General features: G+C 43.4%; 1 protein-coding gene across 1 annotated transcript; it reads left to right on the top strand.

The window, feature by feature from the left end:
- Positions 1–632: 632 nt before the first annotated feature.
- On the top strand, positions 633–21,247 carry rad9b (RAD9 checkpoint clamp component B). The gene is made up of 11 exons (XM_084325996.1): positions 633–744; positions 981–1,051; positions 1,281–1,412; positions 2,176–2,290; positions 2,567–2,666; positions 3,251–3,357; positions 4,225–4,334; positions 7,630–7,694; positions 8,792–8,914; positions 19,378–19,600; positions 19,908–21,247. The coding sequence occupies exons 1-11, from the start codon at positions 711–713 to the stop codon at positions 20,043–20,045; spliced, it is 1,218 nt and encodes a 405-aa protein (XP_084182122.1). The 5' UTR covers positions 633–710; the 3' UTR covers positions 20,046–21,247.
- The last annotated feature ends 265 nt before the right edge of the window (positions 21,248–21,512 follow it).

The following is a 21,512-nucleotide window of genomic DNA, read 5'->3' as shown; positions in this document are numbered from 1 at the left end:
CAATGTGGAACGCCCTTTACCCAAAGCTGTAAAGGAATGTGATACCCACTTTCAAAAACACTCTCAAAGAACACCTACGGGAGACTGCAATTCGAAAAATTGGCCCCTACAAATGTCCTAACCCAGTTGTACAGTAAATGACCAAGTATGGCTTTGTCAGTATTCCAATGTACAGTATCCCCCACCCACCCCCTACTCAACCCCCCCCCCCCCCCCACCTCCAATGTACAGTCCCCCACCTACCCAACCTCCCCCAAAGTACAGTTTCTACGTCAAATGTATACTCTTTTTTTTCTGGACACTTTTTGTACCAAACAGTACTGTATTTGCAAATCTGGTATGTCATAAATGTATAGATGTAGCAGTAGCCTAGTAGTACTGTCTATCTGTATGTCGTGTGTCATGTTATGATGAATTGAAAATGGGGGACCCTGATGTAAACAAGACGAAAGTCTTTCTCTGGTCTGCATCCCCTTAACAATTGTATGTATTGAGCTGTACTGTACTGTACCCATTCTGCAATCTGTTAATAAAGTTTTCAATCAATCAATCAATCAAACGTTAGCTTTTCCGTGGATATTCACGCGGACTTACGGCCTACGTCACATAGTGCCGCCCACCCCACCTCCACCCCTCTGGCCTCCTGTCCTGCTGTGAGTGACCAGTGACCACTAAATCTTGTCGACTGCCTGCCAGTGCCATCAACAAAAATGAAATTCATCATTGAGGGGAAATGTGTGAAAGGTATAGACTGCCATAGTAACGTGAAAATAAAATGTTTTGTCGCTAAATGTGATGAATACTCCTACTACCTAGCTAGCCTGGCTTTTGTTTGTATGCTAGGTTAATGTGTTTGCTAACCTGCTCTTGGCAGTGACCATTTTTAGGAGGAGACTATGAGTCATACATTTTTGACCAAAGGAAAGGCTTTGGGAAGCTGGCGTGTACTAACCAGTGTATTATGTCTTGTTCTTTTGTAGCATTTGGAAAGGCTATTCATGCACTGTCACGCATTGGGGATGAATTGTGTTTGCATCCTATGGAGAAAGGGGTGAGCAGCACACCTGCAGAGACGTCAGTAGACTGTTTCACTGGAATTATGTTACTAATAGGAAGAGTTTGGCATTGGGGGATGTTTGTGCTTCACCAAAACATTTGGTCAGCAGCCGCCACTGGTTTGGACCCATACTTCATGCCAACTATTGCATTACAAAATTGTATTGTTGTCACTGTGAAGCCGTTTATAGAACTCTCCCCCCTCTCTCTCTGGTCTCTTAAAGTTGGCATTGAGGTCAGTCAACTCGGCCCATTCTGCCTATGCCTGCTTCGTCTTCTCACCACTCTTCTTCCAGCACTACAGCCCAGCAACAGGACCAGCACAGGACTGTGGAATTGTCAAATTGGTCATGAAGGTAGCTATATTCATCAATGGTTAATTTAACCTGGTAGGATATTGCAGGATCAGCAATGATGGCTTGTGAGTTAAAGAGGACCACACCGTTTAAGAATGTATTATATTTATTATATACAGTGAATGGGAGATTGATTGTCGACATGTATGTCAGAATCTTCAGACTGATTCTTCTTTATATTATAGTGCTGTGATCAGTGGTACAGTAGAACAACCAGATTATGTACCCTGCATCTCACCCTGTGTGACATCACAGATTCAGGAAACAAACTCATCTATCTTGTTTATGGTTATGGGTATGAAGTAAGTAGTGATTATTCACTTATACAGACTGAACTAACCTAAGGTTATCTCATACTGGTATGACATATTGGGTGATGACACCAGACCAGTTCATAATAGTATCAGTACTGTAAACACAATTTGACCCCCAAACTAATGGTCTACACAGTCTGTATTGTTCTGTAAAGGTAATGAGTCAGATTGGTACCCTACACTGTATTGCTCAATTCTTAAATCTCTGGACTCAGAATCTATATTATCGGTAGTGAAAAAGTGGTATCATTGCATCCCTATGTCAAAGATGAAATGTAGTGGCATCCCCCTTTAAATCAGACTATAAGAAGGTTTATCAGCATCATGCCCTCAATGATGTATTATCATGAATATCAAAATTTGTGGGACTATGACACTGATCCTGTGGGTATTTTCTAGATGTGTTTTTTTTGTATGTTAGTAATAATGCGTGTGTTGTTGTACTTTAGTCAGTGCTGCCACTTTTTCGAAGCTTGGCCACCATTGAGCGCAATGTGGACAGATGTCAGATATCCATCAACATCGCTGACAGTCGAGTAATGTTCCAGTTTCACTGCAGGCATGGTAGGAGGCTTTTGATTTTTGGCTTTTCAAACTGAGTAGTGGGTGTAGTGTCCCCACATATTGAAGATATTTTGATTTAGATTTATTCATTTTTAGGGCGGTGTAGCCCCACACCCCTCACTTTGATCTCTCCTTTTCAACAAATTATGTGGGAATGGAATGAATACATAACACATAAACTGAGTGTTTTAAAACAGCCACCGACACACAAGAGGCGTAGTATTTTGCTGGCACTAGATGGCAGTATGCTCCAAATATCCCTTCTTGACTTGGCAGGTATCACCAAGACACACAACCTAACTTTCCATGAGAGTGAGGCTCTGCAGGCTGTGTTTGCCTCTCACCTATGTCCCAACGTGCTGAAGGCCCAGGCCAGGTTAGCATCTAGTTAGCTAACTATAGTTTGTGGTTAGTAGAACCGCCCCTCACTCTTTGCTTGTTGCTCACATACACTGTCAATGTTTGCATCAGGGGTGTTCAAACAAATCATATCATTGTTATAAAAATAATTGATGCCGCAGTATGAATTATTGTCATCCACTGTCGTCATGATCTGTAAACGTATATTCATCTATATTGATTGAAATTAATGTGTATGTGTGTCCATGTTTGTTCATTTGGAAACAATGCTGTGGACTAAATACCATGTTATAAGGTTTTACATGTGACTGCTGACTGAATCAGTCCCCATCGCCTTTGTGTACCTGCTATTTCATATTACACTTTAAAATCAGTGTAAATTAAAATGTATTGAAAATGCATCCAATCAAACTGGTAAAAAATGTATGATTCTGTGATGCATCAAATCTATGCCTACATAAAAGAAGCAACGGTTGTGATTGGAGGATCAGGAAAAGAGGGTGGGGTTTGAGATAGGTCAATTAGAATTATGTCATCATCACTGGATTGAATCATTACACATCCTTAGTTTCTGTTTGTGTGCATCCCTGATTTCTCCAGGCTTCTCTGTGACATGGTGATGCACTTCCCAGTGTCCCAGGAGGAGATCACTCTGTCTGTGACTCCTCTGAGAGTCAGTCTGAGAAATTACCACGAGGAGGGAGATGGTGAGCTGTTTCCCTCTGCATGACATTCATTTTTAAAGGGTAATTTCAGAACTTCAGAAGAGCCCTTTCTCGGGCAGAATGATGAGAAACCCACTCCACAAACAGTGCACCCAAAGTAGGTTTCAGCGTTAATTTCAGGGTGTGTACAGTACTGGAGCGTGACCTAATTGACTTTACTGACTTTACTAGCCAGATATGTGTCCAGTATGAAGAACTGAGAACAAAGAGAAAGGACTCTACCGATCGAACACATCATTGGTAAAGAATTCTGAACTAACCCCTTTAACTGCTGTTGATAGTGGCTTGCGTTAGCACAGCCTGTAAGAGAATGATGATGACAACATAAAGAAGATCTGAAGAGGTCTTGCAAGTTCAGTAAAAGTGTTGGACGTCATATCCTATATCATATATATGTAAATTCTGAAACTGAAAATAAATATTGCTGCGTAAATATGATAACATGAATTCCAGTATGTTGGGCCTGTAGGTCACAGAAATCGGAACTATAAAGAGTGGCCAGCTTTCTCAGAATTCACCCCACTACATTGTGCCCCAGTGGTGTAGAGTTCCAGGGTTCACGTGAGGTCTTAAAAAATATTTTAAAAGTCTTGAATTTAATCATCCTAGGCCTCAAAAAGTATTAAAAAGGTCTTAGATATGATTTTGATCATACTACTACTACTACTAGTACTACTAGTACTACTACTACACTACACTACTGATAAGAGATACAGATACTGATGATAGTACATTGTACCAAACAAATTATTGGTTTGGTTACAAATTGTGTACATTGTACCAAACATATGATTGGTCTGGTTGCAGATCATGTACGTTGTACCAAACATATGATTGGTCTGGTTGCAGATCGTGTGATGAAGATGATGAACACTGAGATGTCCTTACACCCAAACGAGTTTGACCACTTCCAGGTCGGAGTGGATTCAGACATAACCTTCTGTCTGAAGGAGCTGAGGGTAAAGAAGTTATATTTGGATGGTCTCCTCTTTTCTGTCACATGAGACTGTGGATGTGTGTGTGTGTGTGTGTGTGTGTGTGTGTCTGTGTATGGGAGAGAGTTTGTGTGTGTGTATGGGTGAGAGAGTTTTTGTGTGTGCGTGTCTGTCTAGGGTTATTTAATTTTTAAGGGGGCATATTTATGGTTCTGGAAACTGGATGCTCAAATGTCCTGAAGAGTTTGCACGTGGTGATCTGTATTACCTTTCATGTGGACTTTCCACTGCAGGTTGTGGTTCTTCTTTATAGCATAGGGATCATATGACCTCAGTGAACCATGTTATCAGACTACATGGAAAACATATACTTGGAGATGTCACAAGCTGAAATTATAGGCTTATAGAATACATTAGACTCAAGTAAGAATCTGATTGTGTAACTAAAGCTCATATTCAGTTTATTTACATTTTGAGTCCATTGCAAAGCAAGCCATCTTTTTGCCATAATTGGAATAGTTCACTCATACAGTACCTGTCAAAGTGATTCATGTCTATGGAAGAAGACAAAACTCAAAGCTTGCATTGCTTCCTTTTGTTTTATGCTGTAGTGTAGATGGCTTTGAAGATATAGAACAAAAAACCCTAGTGAGTCTTTTGAAAATCTGGGCCCTGTATCAGTCCAACTAATGAGACTTGACCTGCATCAAAACCCACACCACCCTGGCCTTGACCCTAATGTCTTGGAATGTTTCTCATGGATGCCCTGTTGTGAAGTTCCTCATTAACACATTGAGTGCCACGCCCCTTCCGGGAAGTGACCACTTCCGTGCCGCCCATTAACCCCATGTAAACGTAGTTGTAGTTTGTAGAACTAAACCTATATTTTATAGTATCGCTATGGGTCTAATAACGCCCTCGAGTCTCATTGAGCTACTTCTGGTCAACGTGCAAAAAACAGATTATTTTTTCATCCGTACATTTCCGTTTGATACCGTTTTGAATATGAACATAGTCCGGACGCTTCTGAGCAATTCCAGGGAAAAGACACGAAAACAGCGTTTTTGTGTAATTCAATAAACACGTTGTCATTTTTCGCCTGATTATCGGATCTTCCTGAAATCAACGCTAGATCATCACTATTATCCTTTGTGGTGCACGCATGCAATGTGGTTTAGACCGGCGCGCCCCCGGTCTAAACGTAGATCTACGTTTCCGGCACTCAACGATCGGACGACAGAAACGTAGTTCTACGTGAACGGCACTGAAAGTGTTAACTAGCCGGTTCCGGTTGGCTGGAAATAGAGTTTGGACCGATTAACCCATTAACACTTTGGGTGTCAAAAACGTAAAAAGTCGTTATTGGGCGCCAACGGTTGAGTGCCAAAAACGTAAAAAGTCGTTTTTGGATCTTTTTACTTTGATCCCCGCTCTACAGACTTGCCCAGAGCGATCTGCATCATTTTCGACCATCCCCCCACATTATAACTGCAATGCCGATCGACTATCACCAGGTGGCGGTATCGTCCGTGTCTTAACTGCGATGGCTTGGGTTGAATCACACTCTAACTTTCATTTCTGCTTGGCCAGTGGCCACTTGTTACGTGGCAGGCTGTTTGCCACTGTCTCCTGTGTTGCAGCGATCAGCTGCTAATTGGGAAGCTGCCTGTCTGGGCTCGAAAGGCCTTCCCCCGCCCCACACACCTGCCACACTGCTGCTGGAAGACACTGTAGGAGCAGTTTCTCCCTCCCTTCCACCACATTGACCTTTTGTTTGTGCTAGAAACAGTAATAAATATAACCGTTTGGTTTAAACTTGACCATTGGCGTCTGTGTCCCCCTTATGTTGCTTCCCTCTGAGCCAGGGTCGTAACATATTGGGGGCTCGTCCGGGATTGAATTTGGAAAACATATACCCCTAGACTTGTTTGAGTAGGCAATTGCCTTGGGTAAAAAAATAAAAAAAAATATTTCTTTTATCTTGAATGGTGTGTCTTGGTGCTATAGTTTGGTTAGTGATCAGGTGTTGTGTAACGTCAAACAGGTGAGTATGCCCTTACTTTATCATTTGATTTGACTACTTGTATGCTGTTAAAATATTTAGTGTAGTGGACACCACATGTAGGTAGTTTCATTATTTTCTGGCTGTTTTTAGCTTCCTGTGTACCACTTAACCCTGGGGCAGTCATTGAAGGGATTAGTACCATCTACTTGTCTTGTACCATACCATATACTTGACGGGTTTGTGGTCAATATGATCTTTGGCTGGTAGCAGGTGTGGTTGAAGAGGGTTAGGTCTACAGTGTCTTCCAGTTATAAATATAACCTTTTGGTTTAAACTTGACCGTTGGTGTCTGTGTCCCCCTTATGTTGCTTCCCTCTGAGCAAGGGTCGTAACACCACTCCTCCTGCTGGGACATAGATTCACATTGATTGCCTAGAAAATTCCGTCGCCTAAGCGTATTTGACCATCGAAACGTGTATAGACATATACACTGGTAATCGCGATGGCGATGCGATCACTTAGTTGGAATTATTCTTCTTGGAATACTTTCTGGCTAAGGTAAGGTACATTCTATGTTTATTTTACCGAATCTGAAACGTGTTTTTCTAACGATCACAGTTCTCCGTTTCACCGGACGAAAAATATGCTTGGCAAACGCGATCATAGTTTTGAGTTAAAACGTTGTTGTCTGTGACCCCATGCTGTGTTTATATACTTTTGGAAGGAGGACCCCGCTCATATGAGAACCGATCAATGTGTACCGAACCCCGCTAACGGACCAAGAAGATTCTCAAGAATTACGGACTGGCTGACGCTCTCACTAACCTCTTCTTTTCCCCTAAACAGCTATAAAACTGATGTTAAACTTGCTTCTACTTTGTGCTGTGTGTATCTTATTAATCTTCCAACCTGGTGACAGCTCAAAACACCCCAGAGTCCGTCACAACAATAGGTACAGATGGTGTTTTAGGGGGCAGAAACTAACCTTTGAAAAGTCCAAATAAAGTACAAAATATCTTTAGTATTGAATACATAAAGTGTTACAAGAGAACAACTGGATCCCTGGAGCAGTGTTTGAAACTAGAAATGATCTGTTTGGCTGTGGTGCTCCTACCCTCCCACCACCATTACCTTACAAAGAAGCAAGCAAAATGTTGGATCACTTTGTTTGATAGGGTGATATTTGTGGGATTTGTGTTGAGATTATAAACAATATTCAATCATTTGTACCTAATTATTGGAGAGGTAATTTCTTGTTCTCAAAACTACCCGGTGCAGATTTAAAGAGTGCTGCTTTCTTGTGTTTGTTTGTAGGGCTTACTCTCCTTTGCAGAATCCCATGGCCTACCAGTGTCTGTCCATTTCGCTGCTGCAGGAAAGTAAGTCTTTGGGTTCTCCTGATTATAGTGATTGGCTATCATGTGTTGGTCACAGTGACCAGGGCTGTCTGAAGAGACCATATTGGCCCAACTAGTCATGCATTATTAGAGGTATCTGTTCATCACAATGATGCTCTGGCGGCAGTAGAATTACACACATTTACTCTCAAGTAAAAAGTAGCATATTCCCTGTTGGAACACTACTATGCGTCCTCAAGTATAAACATTGCAGTGTTGTGGCGGCTACGTGGTGCAGTGGGCAAGGCGCTCACCACGAATACTGGAGACTGGGCTCGAACAGGTAAGCCTCCCTGTTCGAGCCCAGCGCTCCACATCGCTTTCAGTTTAGCTGGTCGTCCGCACTAATACACATTGGCCGTATTAGGGGGAGGGAAACTGATGGGTGGGGATCGGGCATTGTGGACAGCGACTCCTACAGGTCGGTTGGTGCGCCTGCGCAGTAGAATCAGGAAGCGACGGGGGCGGGGCCCCTCCAAAGCCCAGACCCCTGACGCTGAAAGATCGAGCCGCGCAGGTGGAAAGATGCGACGGCTGTTACCTCGAGTATCGGAGGGGACTCGTGCTATGTATGACTTAGTCCACATTGCAGCCGGCTTGTGGGAGGCATGAAACAGCGTTCAAAGACAGGGGAGGGTTGAATTGGACGATACGAAAATTGGGATGGGAGAAAAATAGAAAATGGGAGAAAAAGTGGACAAAAAAAAAACATTGCAGTGTTTGTACTCGTTCAATAAAATATCCATGTATTTCAGTGCTAGGAGGGTTTTCCATGTTCAGTGCATTAGCCTTTATGGATTAAGCTTAAAGCTGTTACTGGTCCCTTAAATGCTCAGTCATTGCTTCCTTTTAATGACGATGCTTTTAAAGAAGTGTAGTACATTAAAGTCCATGGACCATTATTCCTTTCCACACTTGAGCATGACATAAGGGCAAAATGGCTGCTGTGTGAATATGATACATTTTATTATGAAGCACTATGTCTAGTATGTGTACTAGAAAAGTGCTATTGAAATGCAGCCATTATCATTACCTCGGTTTCCATGGTCCATGTTGATGTGTGCAGTTCTGCCCCTCAGGCCCGTGTATTTCAGTGTGGAGGACATGGTGCTGGAGGCCAGACTAGTGTTGGCTACTCTGAGTGACCCTGAAAGTCGAGACCCCTCACAGGCTGCAGAGGCCCTGGCCCCTGCTGCACTCAGGTAACCAAGACAACACACCACTTATCATTGTGTATAATAGAGCCATCCTATGTAACATGCTGCCCCTTAATCTGACTCTCCACATCATCTGTTAGGCACTCAACATTCTACTAGCAAAGCATGTGACTTTCTTTTTTCTCCTGTGATGTTCCCACATTATTTTAAGATAAGATGTTCCTTTATTAATCCCCTTGGGTAAATTCAGCGAGTCATAGCAGCACAGGGGAGGGGGAGGGGTGGTACAGGCAGGGTAATGGGAATGACAATAAAAAGATATGAGAATAAAAGATAAAGAACAAGATAAAATGTGAATAAAGAAAATAATTGTTAGGGTCTGGTCAGCTTGACAGGTGAGACATATGTATACCGGTACTCTATCCATAATAATAACACAATGCACGTATGTACAGCCTCCCCGGTATCGTATACAGATTCTATCCTAAGCCAACCCCATGTGCAAATATATATAGCTAAGGCCATGTTTAGATGGGGAGAGTCTCAACAGAAACCGCAGAAGTCTGTTATGTTGTACGTCCGTAGTATTTAGTATGTATGTAGAGGTGTAGTAATAAGACTCAGGATACAGGATTACTCGTTAGCCTTTTAGTTAGCACGTCAGGTTACAGCATGGTACAGCATGTTCTATTATGATCTAGCATCGTGTACTCTTCTTCTTCACTTCCACCTGTAGGCATAACATGGCATTCTATTAACTACGCCCCATGTGGAGACTCTTGGGAGTACAGCTTCAACATGTCATGTTAGAGGACACAACATCTCCCTTCTCTGTGGAAAGAATGTTACTTGCTACTCAGCATTATGCAAATTTTGAACTTTTGCTTTTTCACTTTCTTAAGTAAACTGAACCAACAGTCAGTATCATAAAACGTGTAACTCAAGGTAATCATTAAACAAAGGGAGCACAGGTTATTCAATCATTATCAAGATATAATTATATATGCTCAACCAATATTACTCTTAGTTCTCACTCAGTGTGCAACAAAGTCCTGATGCCAACTAGGCTTGTTTCTTGCACGCGACTGTGCTTGAGTGTGACCGCTGAGCGCTGTCAGGGCAGGGCGGATCCCTAAGTCATGCTCATCGGGAGTGTTTGAAGTGTGAGCCAGACGGGATGCGTTCCATTTCTTTCCATCACTGAGCAGAAAGGTGCTTTTGCCAATCTTCTTTTTCACTGTCATTGGTGCACTGTATCTCGGGTGTGCTTTGGGGACGTGATGTGGTATTCTAATCCTGACTCTCTCACCCCCCCGAAAAACAGGTGCACGAGCGCCACGCTTAGCATCTGTGTAGCGCTTCATTTTGGCTTGCTTGTTTTGGACCGTTTCTCTCACAGTCTCGTCCTGTGAACTCACAGTAGGCTGCAAGGGCAGTACGTCCAGTTTGGTGCGCATTTTACGACCGTAAAGCAGTTCATGTGGTGAAACGCCAGTGGTGGCGTGGGGAGTGGCTCTGTATATTTGCAGACAACCCAACACAGCCTCTTTCCACGGTTGAGATTGCTGGATCGCTGTCTGAATGCAACTCCTCAGAACACGATGGAAGCGTTCGACAGCACCATTAGCCGCCGGATAGTAAACTGAAATCCGATTGTGAGCAATGTCTCTTTCCTTGAGGTACTCGGCGAAGGCTGCTGATGTGAATTGAGGTCCATCGTCTGTGACGACGCTCTCTGGGTTACCATGGCAACCGAACACAGAGCTTAGGAACTTGGTTACATCCGTAGTTGTAGCGTTGTGAGAAAAGGCTACCTCTGGCCACTTAGAATAGTAGTCCGTCAGTGTGATCGCGTAACGGCAGGCTGGCACAGCTGACTCGAAGGGCCCGACTATGTCGAGGCCTAGCTTCTTCCACGGGCCGTCTGGCAGTGGAACTGGCTGTAGAGGTGCAAAATAAATCTTGGCCATCTCGTCATTAGACTGACAAGAGACACATGTGGATATGTCGGCCTGAACCTGAGAGTCCATCTTCGGCCACCAATAGAGATCCCGCAGACGCTGCTTAGTGCGTACGACCCCCTGGTGGCTCTCGTGTGCCAGTGTGAGCAATGTATGGCGTAAGGACACTGGTGCGATGAGGCGGTTGCCTCTGAGGACGTAATTGTCCTTGACTGACAGTTCCTCTCTGATCTTGAAGTATGCGATCAGATCTTGGCTCACTGATTTCGCTGAGTGAGGCCAACCCCTGTTAATCTGACCACGCAGTGCAGTCACTTCAGGGCAGGTAGAGCAAGCAGCCCCAAACTCAGTCACCGACAGGGCACTGAGTGTAGCAGAGGTGTGTGCTACTATCTCGGGCTCCACATCCATAGCAGAGTCAGTAGAAGCAGTAGTAGTAGCAGCAGCAGTAGTAGCAGTAGTAGTAGTAGTATCCGCAGCAGCAGTATTAGCAGTAGTAGTAGTATCCGCAGCAGTAGTAGCAGTAGTAGTAGTATCAGTAGAGACGGCGTCCCTGACCGTGAAAGGCAAGCGGCGTAACTTCTGGTGGACTGGCTTAATAGTAGGGTACATTTTTACACAATGCACAAAGCCTTTTGCACAGCCAAATGCCGTAATAATAATAATAATAACTTTATTTGTATAGCACTTTTCATACAGAGGTTGCAGTTCAAAGTGCTTCACAACAATAAAAAATACAGGCATAAGCGAGCATAAAAAGATAGACAGGTAGAATCACAGTGTTTCACATTAGGATCTAGCATCCCAATAGGCTCTCCGCTTACAGTTTTCAGTAACATAAATAGTAAAAATAGTTTAAAATGATTCAGTTTAAAAATAGTCAAAAAATTATAAAATAGAACGGACATAAAAAATACAGGCATGAGCGAGCATAGCAAGATATGGCAAATCACAGTGTTTCACATTAGGATCTAGCATCCTAATAGGCTCTCTATTCAGTAATACAAATAATCACAGTGTTTCACATTTGGATCTAGCAAATAATAAAAATAGTTTAAAATGATTCAGTTTAAAAATAGTCATCAGTAAGAAGTAAAAAGTGCAATAACCGACACATGAATTTGATAGGCAGTGTATAAGAGTAGGCAGGGTAAGAATAGTGCAGGTAAATACAAGTTGTGTCAGGATATCCCTGATGTTTCCTCTTGCCACTAGGTGGTAGCAGATATCTATCAGTGAAATGCCTGAGCAAAGAGATAGGTTTTAAGCTGTCTTTTAAAGATGTCTAGCGAGTTGGCTTCCCTGATGTTTTGGGGTAGTTTGTTCCATAGTTTTGGGGCATAGTTGATAAAGGCTGCATTACCGATCCTCTTTTGACTGCTTCTGGGAGCCTCTAGTAGTCCAGCAGCTGATGATCGCAGTGTTCTTGCTGGTGTGTAATTTATTAGAGTGTTGGCGATGTAGCTAGGTCCCTGTCCATTTAGAGCTTTGTATGTAAGGAGAAGGACCTTAAAGTCAATTCTAAATGTTACAGGAAGCCAGTGTAAAGCAGCTAAGACTGGACTAATGTGCTCTCTCCTTTTGGTTCTAGTTAGCAGTCGGGCTGCAGAGTTTTGGATTAGCTGAAGCCTCTCTGTGGTTTTCTTAGGGAGACCTGTGCCGTAGGAGCTGTAGGAGCTGTGACAGTAGTAGCCATCACAGGGGCAGGTGTAGACGGCGGAGGAGGGGAGAACAGTAGTTCCACTAATGCAGTCAACAGGTCCATTCCCAGTAGGAGAGTTCCTTTATCCACAATGTAAAATGTAGCAGGGACCGTGACATTGTCTCTCTTCACCTGAGCCTGTAGGCACCCCATGACAGGTATGCTAGCCTTGGTGTACGACACCAGCCGAACAGTAGGTGTAGATAGGGTAGTTTCACTGAAGTATTCCTCGTAAGTAGACAGTGGCATTATGGATACTGTTGAACCTGTGTCCACAACCAGTCTCAATTCTTGAGCCTGGGTAGTAGGTGTGTGTACTACATGCACATTGCATACAATCATTTTTGTAATGTCAGAAGCTTCCACGCATAGCACTGTAATTTCAGGAATTTCCACTGTACTCACCGACTGTGTTTTAGCACGGCAGACACGAGCAAAATGTCCTGTTTTCTGGCATAATTTGCAAGTTACTTTAACTGCTGGACATTGTGAAGAGTTCGCCAGGTGACTCCCCGAGCCACATCGGTAGCAAGAGCGAGGGGAAGCAGAATCAGTAGCAGCAGCAGGCTTAGCTGGACGGGAGAGCTGCCAGTCCTGTTTCTTGAAAGTATTCTGAGACCGCGGCATCACGGCATGTACTGGAGCAGCACGCTCGGTAGTTATAGCTTTAGCGTGGAGTACAGCCGCTTCAAACTGCGTAGCTAGATTGATAGCATTGTCCAGCGTCAAACCTGGTTCAAGCAGCAGACGTTCCCTTATCTGTGGGCTAGCTTTTTGATTGAATTGAATTGATTGAAAACTTTATTAACAGATTGCAGAATGGGTACAGTACAGTACAGCTCAATACATACAATTGTTAAGGGGATGCAGACCAGAGAGACTTTCGTCTTGTTTACATCAGGGTCCCCCATTTTCAATTGATCGTAACATATATGACATACATGACATACAGATAGACAGTACTGCTACATCTATACATTTATGACATACCAGATTTGCAAATACAGTACTGTTTGTGATACAAAAAGAGTCCAGAAAAAAAGAGTATATACATTTGGCGTAGAAACTGTACATTGGATTGGGTAGGTGGGGGGGGGGGGGACTGTACATTGGAGGTGGTTGGGTGGGTGGGGGGGGGGGGGGGGGGGGGGTGGGTAGGAGTGGGGGGGGGTTGGGTAGGAGGGGTGGGTGGGGGACACTGTACAACTATACAAACAAAACTGTACATTGGAATATTGACAAGACCATACTTGGTCATTTACTGTACATTGGAGGGGGTTGTGTTAGGACATTTACAGGGGCCAGTTTCGAATTGCAGTCTCCCGTAGGTGTTTTTTGAGAGTGTTTTTGAAAGTGGGTAGTGATTCACATTCCTTTACAGCTTTGGGTAGGGCGTTCCACATTGATGTGGCATAATTGCGAAACGTGTTTAGTCCCTTGTTTGAGCCAAATCTGGGTTTAACATGATTTATGGAGCTCCCTCTGGTGTTGTGATCGTGGTATTCACTGACCTTTGGGAAGTATTTTGACATGTACATGGGTACCTTGGTCGTGCAGTGTATCTTGTAGACCAGGCCCATTGCAAGTTGCTGTACTCTGTCGTCTACTCTAAGCCATCCTAGGTTGTCAAAGTGGGCAGGGGTGAGGTGGGTTCTAGGAGTAAGGTCAAGCAGTAGTCTGACCAGTTTGTTTTGAGATGTTTGTAATTTTGTTTTTAGCGCCTTTGAGGTGCTTTGGTACCATGAGGTGCAAGCATAGTCGTAGTACCCTTGAATGAGTGCTCCTGCCAGAGTCTTCAGGGTATTCTTGTTTACCAGTGAGGAGATCCGGTACAAGAATCGAGTTCGTTGGTTGACTTTTTTTATTACATTGGATGCCATTTTGTCACAGGAAAGATTTGCCTCTAGGATGGAACCCAGGTAGGTAATATCTTCTTTCCTTGTGACAATATTGTCACCCACTGTAACTGAGAAGCCGTCGGTCTTGCTGAGTTTGTTATTTGAACCGAAGAGAATGGACTCTGTTTTGCCCATGTGTAATGATAGTTTGTTATCAGCAAGCCATATGCAGATTTTGCCTAGTTCTGAGCTGAGGGTTTTTTCAACCTGTAACTTGTTCTTGTCAGAGACCAGCAGGGCTGAGTCGTCCGCAAACAGGAACAAGTTGCAGTCACAAGCTGACGACATGTAATTTGCATAAATTAGGAACAGTAGCTACATGTTCAATCAACTGATCCCGGAGATTTTCCTCAGTTTTATTATCAAAGTCACATCTGGTAGCTAGGTCACGCAAAGCAACAACGTATTGTGCAATGCTTTCATGCAGTGCTTGTGCACGCTTTCTGAACGTGTGTCGCTCGACTACTACGTTGATTCTTGGAGTAAAATGTGCATTCAACGCTGCCACAGCGTCAGCCACGGAATCACCTGTATCTGGCAATGTGTAGAAAATCTGCTGACCCTCGGTACCAAGACAATGTAGAAGGGTAGCTCTCTTCCGAGCCTCGGACCAACCGTTTCCAGTCGCATTTATTACCAGCATGTAATTCTTGAACATCTGGTGCCAAGTCTTGAACGGCATAGTAGGTTCGCCGGGGCAGGGTAGAAACACCGTCGGAGAAGCTACATGTAAATTAGCCATCTCTCCTGCAGTAAAAACGTCCGCTAAAAAATTCCCCGATTCAACTTCCTCGTCGCCAATTGTTATGGCGTACGTACGTAGTATTTAGTATGTATGTAGAGGTGTAGTAATAAGACTCAGGATACAGGATTACTCGTTAGCCTTTTAGTTAGCACATCAGGTTACAGCATGTTCTATTATGATCTAGCATCGTGTACTCTTCTTCTTCACTTCCACCTGTAGGCATAACATGGCATTCTATTAACTACGCCCCATGTGGAGACTCTTGGGAGTACAGCTTCAACATGTCATGTTAGAGGACACAACAAAGTCGTCTTGCGGTCTCACTTTTAATTTTGCGTTTAGACTAGTGTTTTGGGAGGGAATTCTTTGTGCAGACGAGGCTGTAAAAGTGTACTCAACTCGAGACGACGGAGCCCCGCTACACTGCCTCAGGTCGTTGAGACAACCAAGCGTGCTGTGAAGACCTGCCCTACTCTGTCTCTGATTCGCAGACTGTGGGTGGGGGAATGTGATTGGACCAAAGCAGAGTCACACACAGACAGTGGCTCCAGTCACTAGTTGTGATAGCCGCTGGACTGATTCTTGTGTATTTAACACATTCGGGGCCAACCACGTATATATACGTGTTTCGGCACCATGCTTAACACTTTGATTAGCGATTTCCATTCATATTTCATCAATCTAGCCTCCCGTTACCACTGGAACTCTTTCTGAGCTCCATTGGGAAAATACCGCCCCCTATCGTCTCTCAATGTGGTACTGCACCCCATTGGATTAGACTGAATGAAAAGCATGGGGGAAAAAAAATCCTGCTTCCTCATTTTACTTCTCAGACAAGTCACCCGAGACGATCGGATTCATTCTGGACCATCAGAACAGCGTGGAATCGGTGTTTCGACCACCCAGCGTTGGATCAATAAACGCGATCGATATTTGGAATGGCGATCAGGAATTGGAATAATCTTTTTGGAGAACATCTGATCTGAGGTAAGGAATCTATTTTACCAGTCTTAGGATAATCAGAGCTTTTTTCACAGAGATATCAACGTGGGCCCTATGTGTGTGTGTGTGTGTGTGCGATCAGGAAATAAGAGATTCGATTTTTCAGCCCGCTTCTATAGCGTGCATAAGTACACATATACTATCGATAATCTAGCGTTTATTTGAAAACGATTCATAAATAGGCCGAAAAATGACAACGTGTTTTGTGTATTACAGTAAAGGGCGTTTATCACAGAATCTTCTGAAATCTTCTAGAAGTTTCAAGAAACAAGCGTTTTTCAAAATGGTATAAAACGGAAATGAACCGATTAAAAAAACAATCCGTTTCGACAATGTTGACTGCAAACAAGTCATTGATAAGCGACGGCCAGATTAGACACATAGCCATAATTTAAGATGTAGTTTATGCGTTCGCAAATATGAGAGCGCTATCATTGAAGTGGGTGGTGGCACGCAACGAGGTTTTGAGACGGGAGGCGTGGCATCCAAAGTGTTAAAGGGCCAACCACGTATATATACGTGGCAAGGTTGTTTTGGCTTTTATTCTATTGTAATATCCTACTCAATGTCACAAGCGGCACTGCAGATTTACCCTACTCTTGGAATTCGGAAAAGTGCATTACCGGCCAGATCCTCGCTGTCTCGATAATGTAGTGTTCCCTGTTACAGACCGGTGTTTTTTATTATTTTTTATTATGAATGGACTTTTCTGTTAGCCTAAAGCTATGCGTGTAGCCGATCGCCTAGAATTTGGGACGCTGAATTCAGTGTGCAGTAAAGGAATATAGCATCAGCCAATGGACATGGATCTACCAGATGGCGATCGATAACTGGGAAATACTTTTTGCAGTCCAACCGGCCACAGGTACGAGCGATTTGACGTCAATTTCAGCTTGGTCGGGCCTTGCTTTGATAGCCATCCACCCGGTCAGCGAATGAGGCTACTGAGGCTAATGCCGTTATTGGTAATCAATAATCAGAAACGACGTTCCCCCCCCCCCCCCTTTCATGCATTCATGGTGGACCATGATACCGACAATATGCATTTTTAGTTTTAACTCTAGCTTGTCTATAGCCGAAACGCCATTCGATTTAACGTTATTAGCTTAGCACCCTATATCTTGCGTTCCAGGAAATACCCCAGAACATTCTGCTATAACGTTCATATTCAAGACTCTATAAAATGGGAACGTATTGATGAATTTTTTTTTTATTTAAGGCATATTGAAGGGACGGTTTATAGTGTCAATTGACTGAGAATGGACAGATAGCAATAATCTAAAGTATAGATTTAGCTCTACAAACAGCCTCACGCACAATGAAAGGTTGTTATGATATGCTGGCCGTATAGAGTGGGCCCAGTCTAATCCCAATGGCCCCGAATGTGTTAAAAGTACTGCCAATGTAGCCTTCAGGCGATCTCCGTGGATAGAATCAGACATGCTTGTTCGCTTTGTTTACGCTTCTAGGCTACTGGCGTATGCCTGTGACGTAAGCAGTACGCGACGAGAGCCTTGAGAACCCTTTCGTCATAGTTTTATGCGGTTTGACTGTTCAGATGATAGCGCGAAGGTGTATCGTTTCTAGGATTTCCACCCAGGAAGGTGGTTTAACTTTTTTGCGGATTCACAGATTTTTTTTTTTTTTTTAGGATTCACCCGCAAGCGTTTCCATCTAAACATGGCCTAAGTCTACCCTGTACAATGTGCAATACTCCATACTGACCCTGGTATACTATACGTAAACAGATTAAGTGGATTGTCAATGAATATAAAAGATGCATATACAAATAAGATCCAAAGTGCTTTGACTAGACTACAACCCCTGTTACTAAGGACGTAATAACCCTAGTTTCTACAGCGACAGTGTCTTGTACTGTAGTATAATTGAACGTTCCCACAGGGCTATTGTACCGGAGCTCTCCTCCTGACTTCCACTCTTAGGCAGTTTGCCCTCATTGGCTTTTTTAGCTTCCTAGGTGGGCGTAGAGTTACAACATCCAGCCTTGTGCCTGCAGCAGAGCTACATATGTGGGGAAGGGCCTGCCAGCCTGTAATCCCTTCATCTCCCCAACACACACCACCCTGTCTCGTTCTTCAGCTGACTGTGTAGTAAACTCTCCCGGCCTGTCCGTCTCTTAAGTATTCCTCTGCTGTACTCTGCTCTGGGATATGGGTGGGGTTCGCTGCAACATCTGGGTAATTTATTGCTCCCTCACTCTGTGCACAACGCTGCTGGGAGTCCATAGAGACGTCACTGACCGCTCCTCGACCAGGATTTATCTGCATATGAACATGCACAGCACTAACAAGCTGCTCTCCTGAATGAGACATTTTCAAATAATTTGTTCATCCTGTTTATGCTTGTATGCAGTTTTGTAATTATATATATATATAATTTATATATATCTGGAATTGAGCCAATGCTTGTCGGCTAGCAGAATGCACTTTTTTGTTGCCACAGGAGGCATATTTCAGTTTCCCCTGATCTTTGAAGTTGTTTGAGGACAGAAACAGTTTCTCTCTCTCCCACTGTGGTGTTCCCCTGTCCAAATCTGGTCGTTTCTCTGATGTTTATGAGGAAGAGGATGTCAATGAAGAGCCAGTGAGAGCCGGTGGCCTTGGCTGCATCGTTTGCCATGTTATTGGAGAACAGGCAAAGCAGACACACTTTATTATTTCAGGCTGCCTTGGAGCGGAGCCAGAGACCAGCAACTCTATCACACAGAGAGGGCTGTACTAGAGAAGGGGTGTGTGAATGTTTCCTCTCTGCCCCCTGTTTATCTCCACCTTTCTCTCTCTCTCTATCTGCCGCCTCTTTGAGTCTGAACCCCTCCCCTCACACGCTGGCACATGAGGGTCGTGGCTCACGAGGCACAGTGGTAACCTACACACCAAGCATACACTGACGCTACTCAGCTGCATATCATGGTATCCTTGCTGTACCACGCTTATCTCATTGACTTGAATATATTCATTGTAATTTAAAAAACAAATTCTAAAATGGTCCCCTTGCTGTAGAACATGCTTATCTCATTATGAGTATAATTCATAAAATATACTTTTTCTCTTCATGACTATTTAGTTTTGTACGTTTCTCAGTGGTCACTATTTGAACATTGTCTTCTATACAGTTGGCTTGTGCTTAGTGTGTGTGTAGAGACCGAGGGCCATGCCCTGATAGAGCCACCCTGTTCTCAGGTATGGAGGTGTCGCTGACCCTCTGGAGGGTGTGTGTGAGGTGGAGACTGGACCCTCCCAGGCTTTTCCTCCTGAGGGTGAGCTAATAGCATCCAGCCAGGGAAGCCCACTGCCGATCGGAGCAGCCCTGATGAGACAGCTGACTGGACCCCAAGACTCTGGCCATCACAGAGCACCTGACCAGGGTCATGCTAACGCTGTCCCAACTCCTGGCTCTACCAAGGTAACAAAATACCACCCCACCCCTGGGTCAAATCAACTGTTGTTCCCTGAAGTCTCTGGCGTAGGATTTCGACTGGCTTCTTCACAACTATACTGCATTGCTACATAGGAACCAAAGTGCTTCACTTGGCCACTCAGCTGGAAAATGTGCCCAATGTCCTCATCAGCGTAGACTACTCTGGTGTCTGGAGTCATCCTCACAAAGCCAGCGCCGTTGGTTCTATTTAGTTGGACCACACAGCTGACCATTATGTTGAAGGTGCATTTCATTCTACATGTCTTTATATCTTGCTTTCTGCTTCCCCTAGATCCGCTTTCTCTTGTTTGGAGCCTTTTCTGCAGAGCAGGGCGATGGCAGCTGTGGCTCCCTACTGCCTGTGCTGGCATGTTCCAGTGACACCGAGGACAACATTGTAGATGACATCAGCAAAAGCCCCCCGCTCTGAACATAGAGTATCTGACCACTCCTCATTTCATTTTCCATTATTTGATAAAAAAAAAAGTGTTCCACTTTAAAGGACCATACCAGTCTTTTTGACATGTGGGTTCCAAGTCATTCTTGCCTTGGTATAAAAATCACTGTGCAGCACATGTGGCATTTTAGTCAGATAAGGTGAGGGTGAGGATTATTATTATAGGGTGAGGTAAGGGTTTATGTGATGTTTAAGAGACACATTTTCAGATACAATGGAAGCCTATGGCAGTAGTGAACTGGCAGAACATAACTACTAGAAATGTAAAAAAAAAAAAAAAAAATCAGTGTTTTTTGTATCGCAAGAAGAATGACAGAACCCACAAAAATACTGGTATGGTACTAAGTCTGGAAAATATACTGTTAATCGCTAACTTATTCAATCTACAATCCGTTTGTATTTGAGTTTTTCCTGTTTTCTTATGTAGTTATTTGTATTTATTACATAATTTACATGACTCCAAATCAGTAGCTTTCACTGTATGACAATTTTCCCTCATGTTTGTACATGTTGACGGGACAGAAATACCAGAAAATATTTCAACATTTGAAGGACTCATACTACAGTATGTAAACCCATTTAAAGGGGACATATGTAAAATGGGTTTTGCCTGGTCTTTGTATAAATTTGACAAATCTGAAATGTTATTTAGGTGCTGAGGAAAAATGACATACAATATGTACAGTAATCTTTTCCATCTGGCCAGGGTTTGAAGTCTTCAGATTAACAAGATGTTCAGAATCATTGCCCTTTGTGATTTCACAAGGGGGACATGGTGTGCTTTTTTGGAGCCAGGAACACTGCCTACTTAGCTAATATACTTGCCAGTTTATTAAAGTTAATTTTTTCTACTCTTGGGGGTGTGGCCGCGAGGCAGGGAAGGAAATAAAACATTTGGTGCATGTCCTCATTGTCCTGTCATCTGCACAAACACAATACAAGGGAAGAAAGAGGTCCTATAACTACAATTTAGATTGTGATAGGTTCTTTGCCAAAACATAAACATTTTAAACATTCAAGGAAGTCATAATAATAATAATAATAATGCAGGACCTCTTCATACAATTGTTGAAAAGATACATAACATCCCCTAAACGAACACACACTCACAAAACCATAGTATCATATAGCTTGTAGCCGGCACGCTAGTTGATAGTAACTTGTCGCATGCCTTCCAGACTGCCTGATGTTGTAGGAATGCGTGACTAAACATACAGTACAACTCGCACAGAGCGTTCCCGTTTTGTATCTCTCTGGTTTACATAACAGTTCAGCATAAGGTAAACCCTGCATCTGGCGGACACAGATATAAAACTATGTCTAAGTGGAAAATACTGCCTTGGCTTGGGGGCGACTAAAGAAAGCCATTGAAAATAATTCTGGATGATATATGAAGAGTTATAAAAAGGAGAATAATTCATGAAGGTTGCCTACTGGTCA

Source organism: Notolepis coatsorum (assembly GCF_963971535.1).
Source record: "Notolepis coatsorum genome assembly, chromosome: 1".
NCBI classification, from domain to species: Eukaryota; Metazoa; Chordata; class Actinopteri; order Aulopiformes; family Paralepididae; genus Notolepis; species Notolepis coatsorum.
Note: the sequence above shows the minus strand (reverse complement) of the source record. Positions and strands in the feature narration are given on the sequence as shown.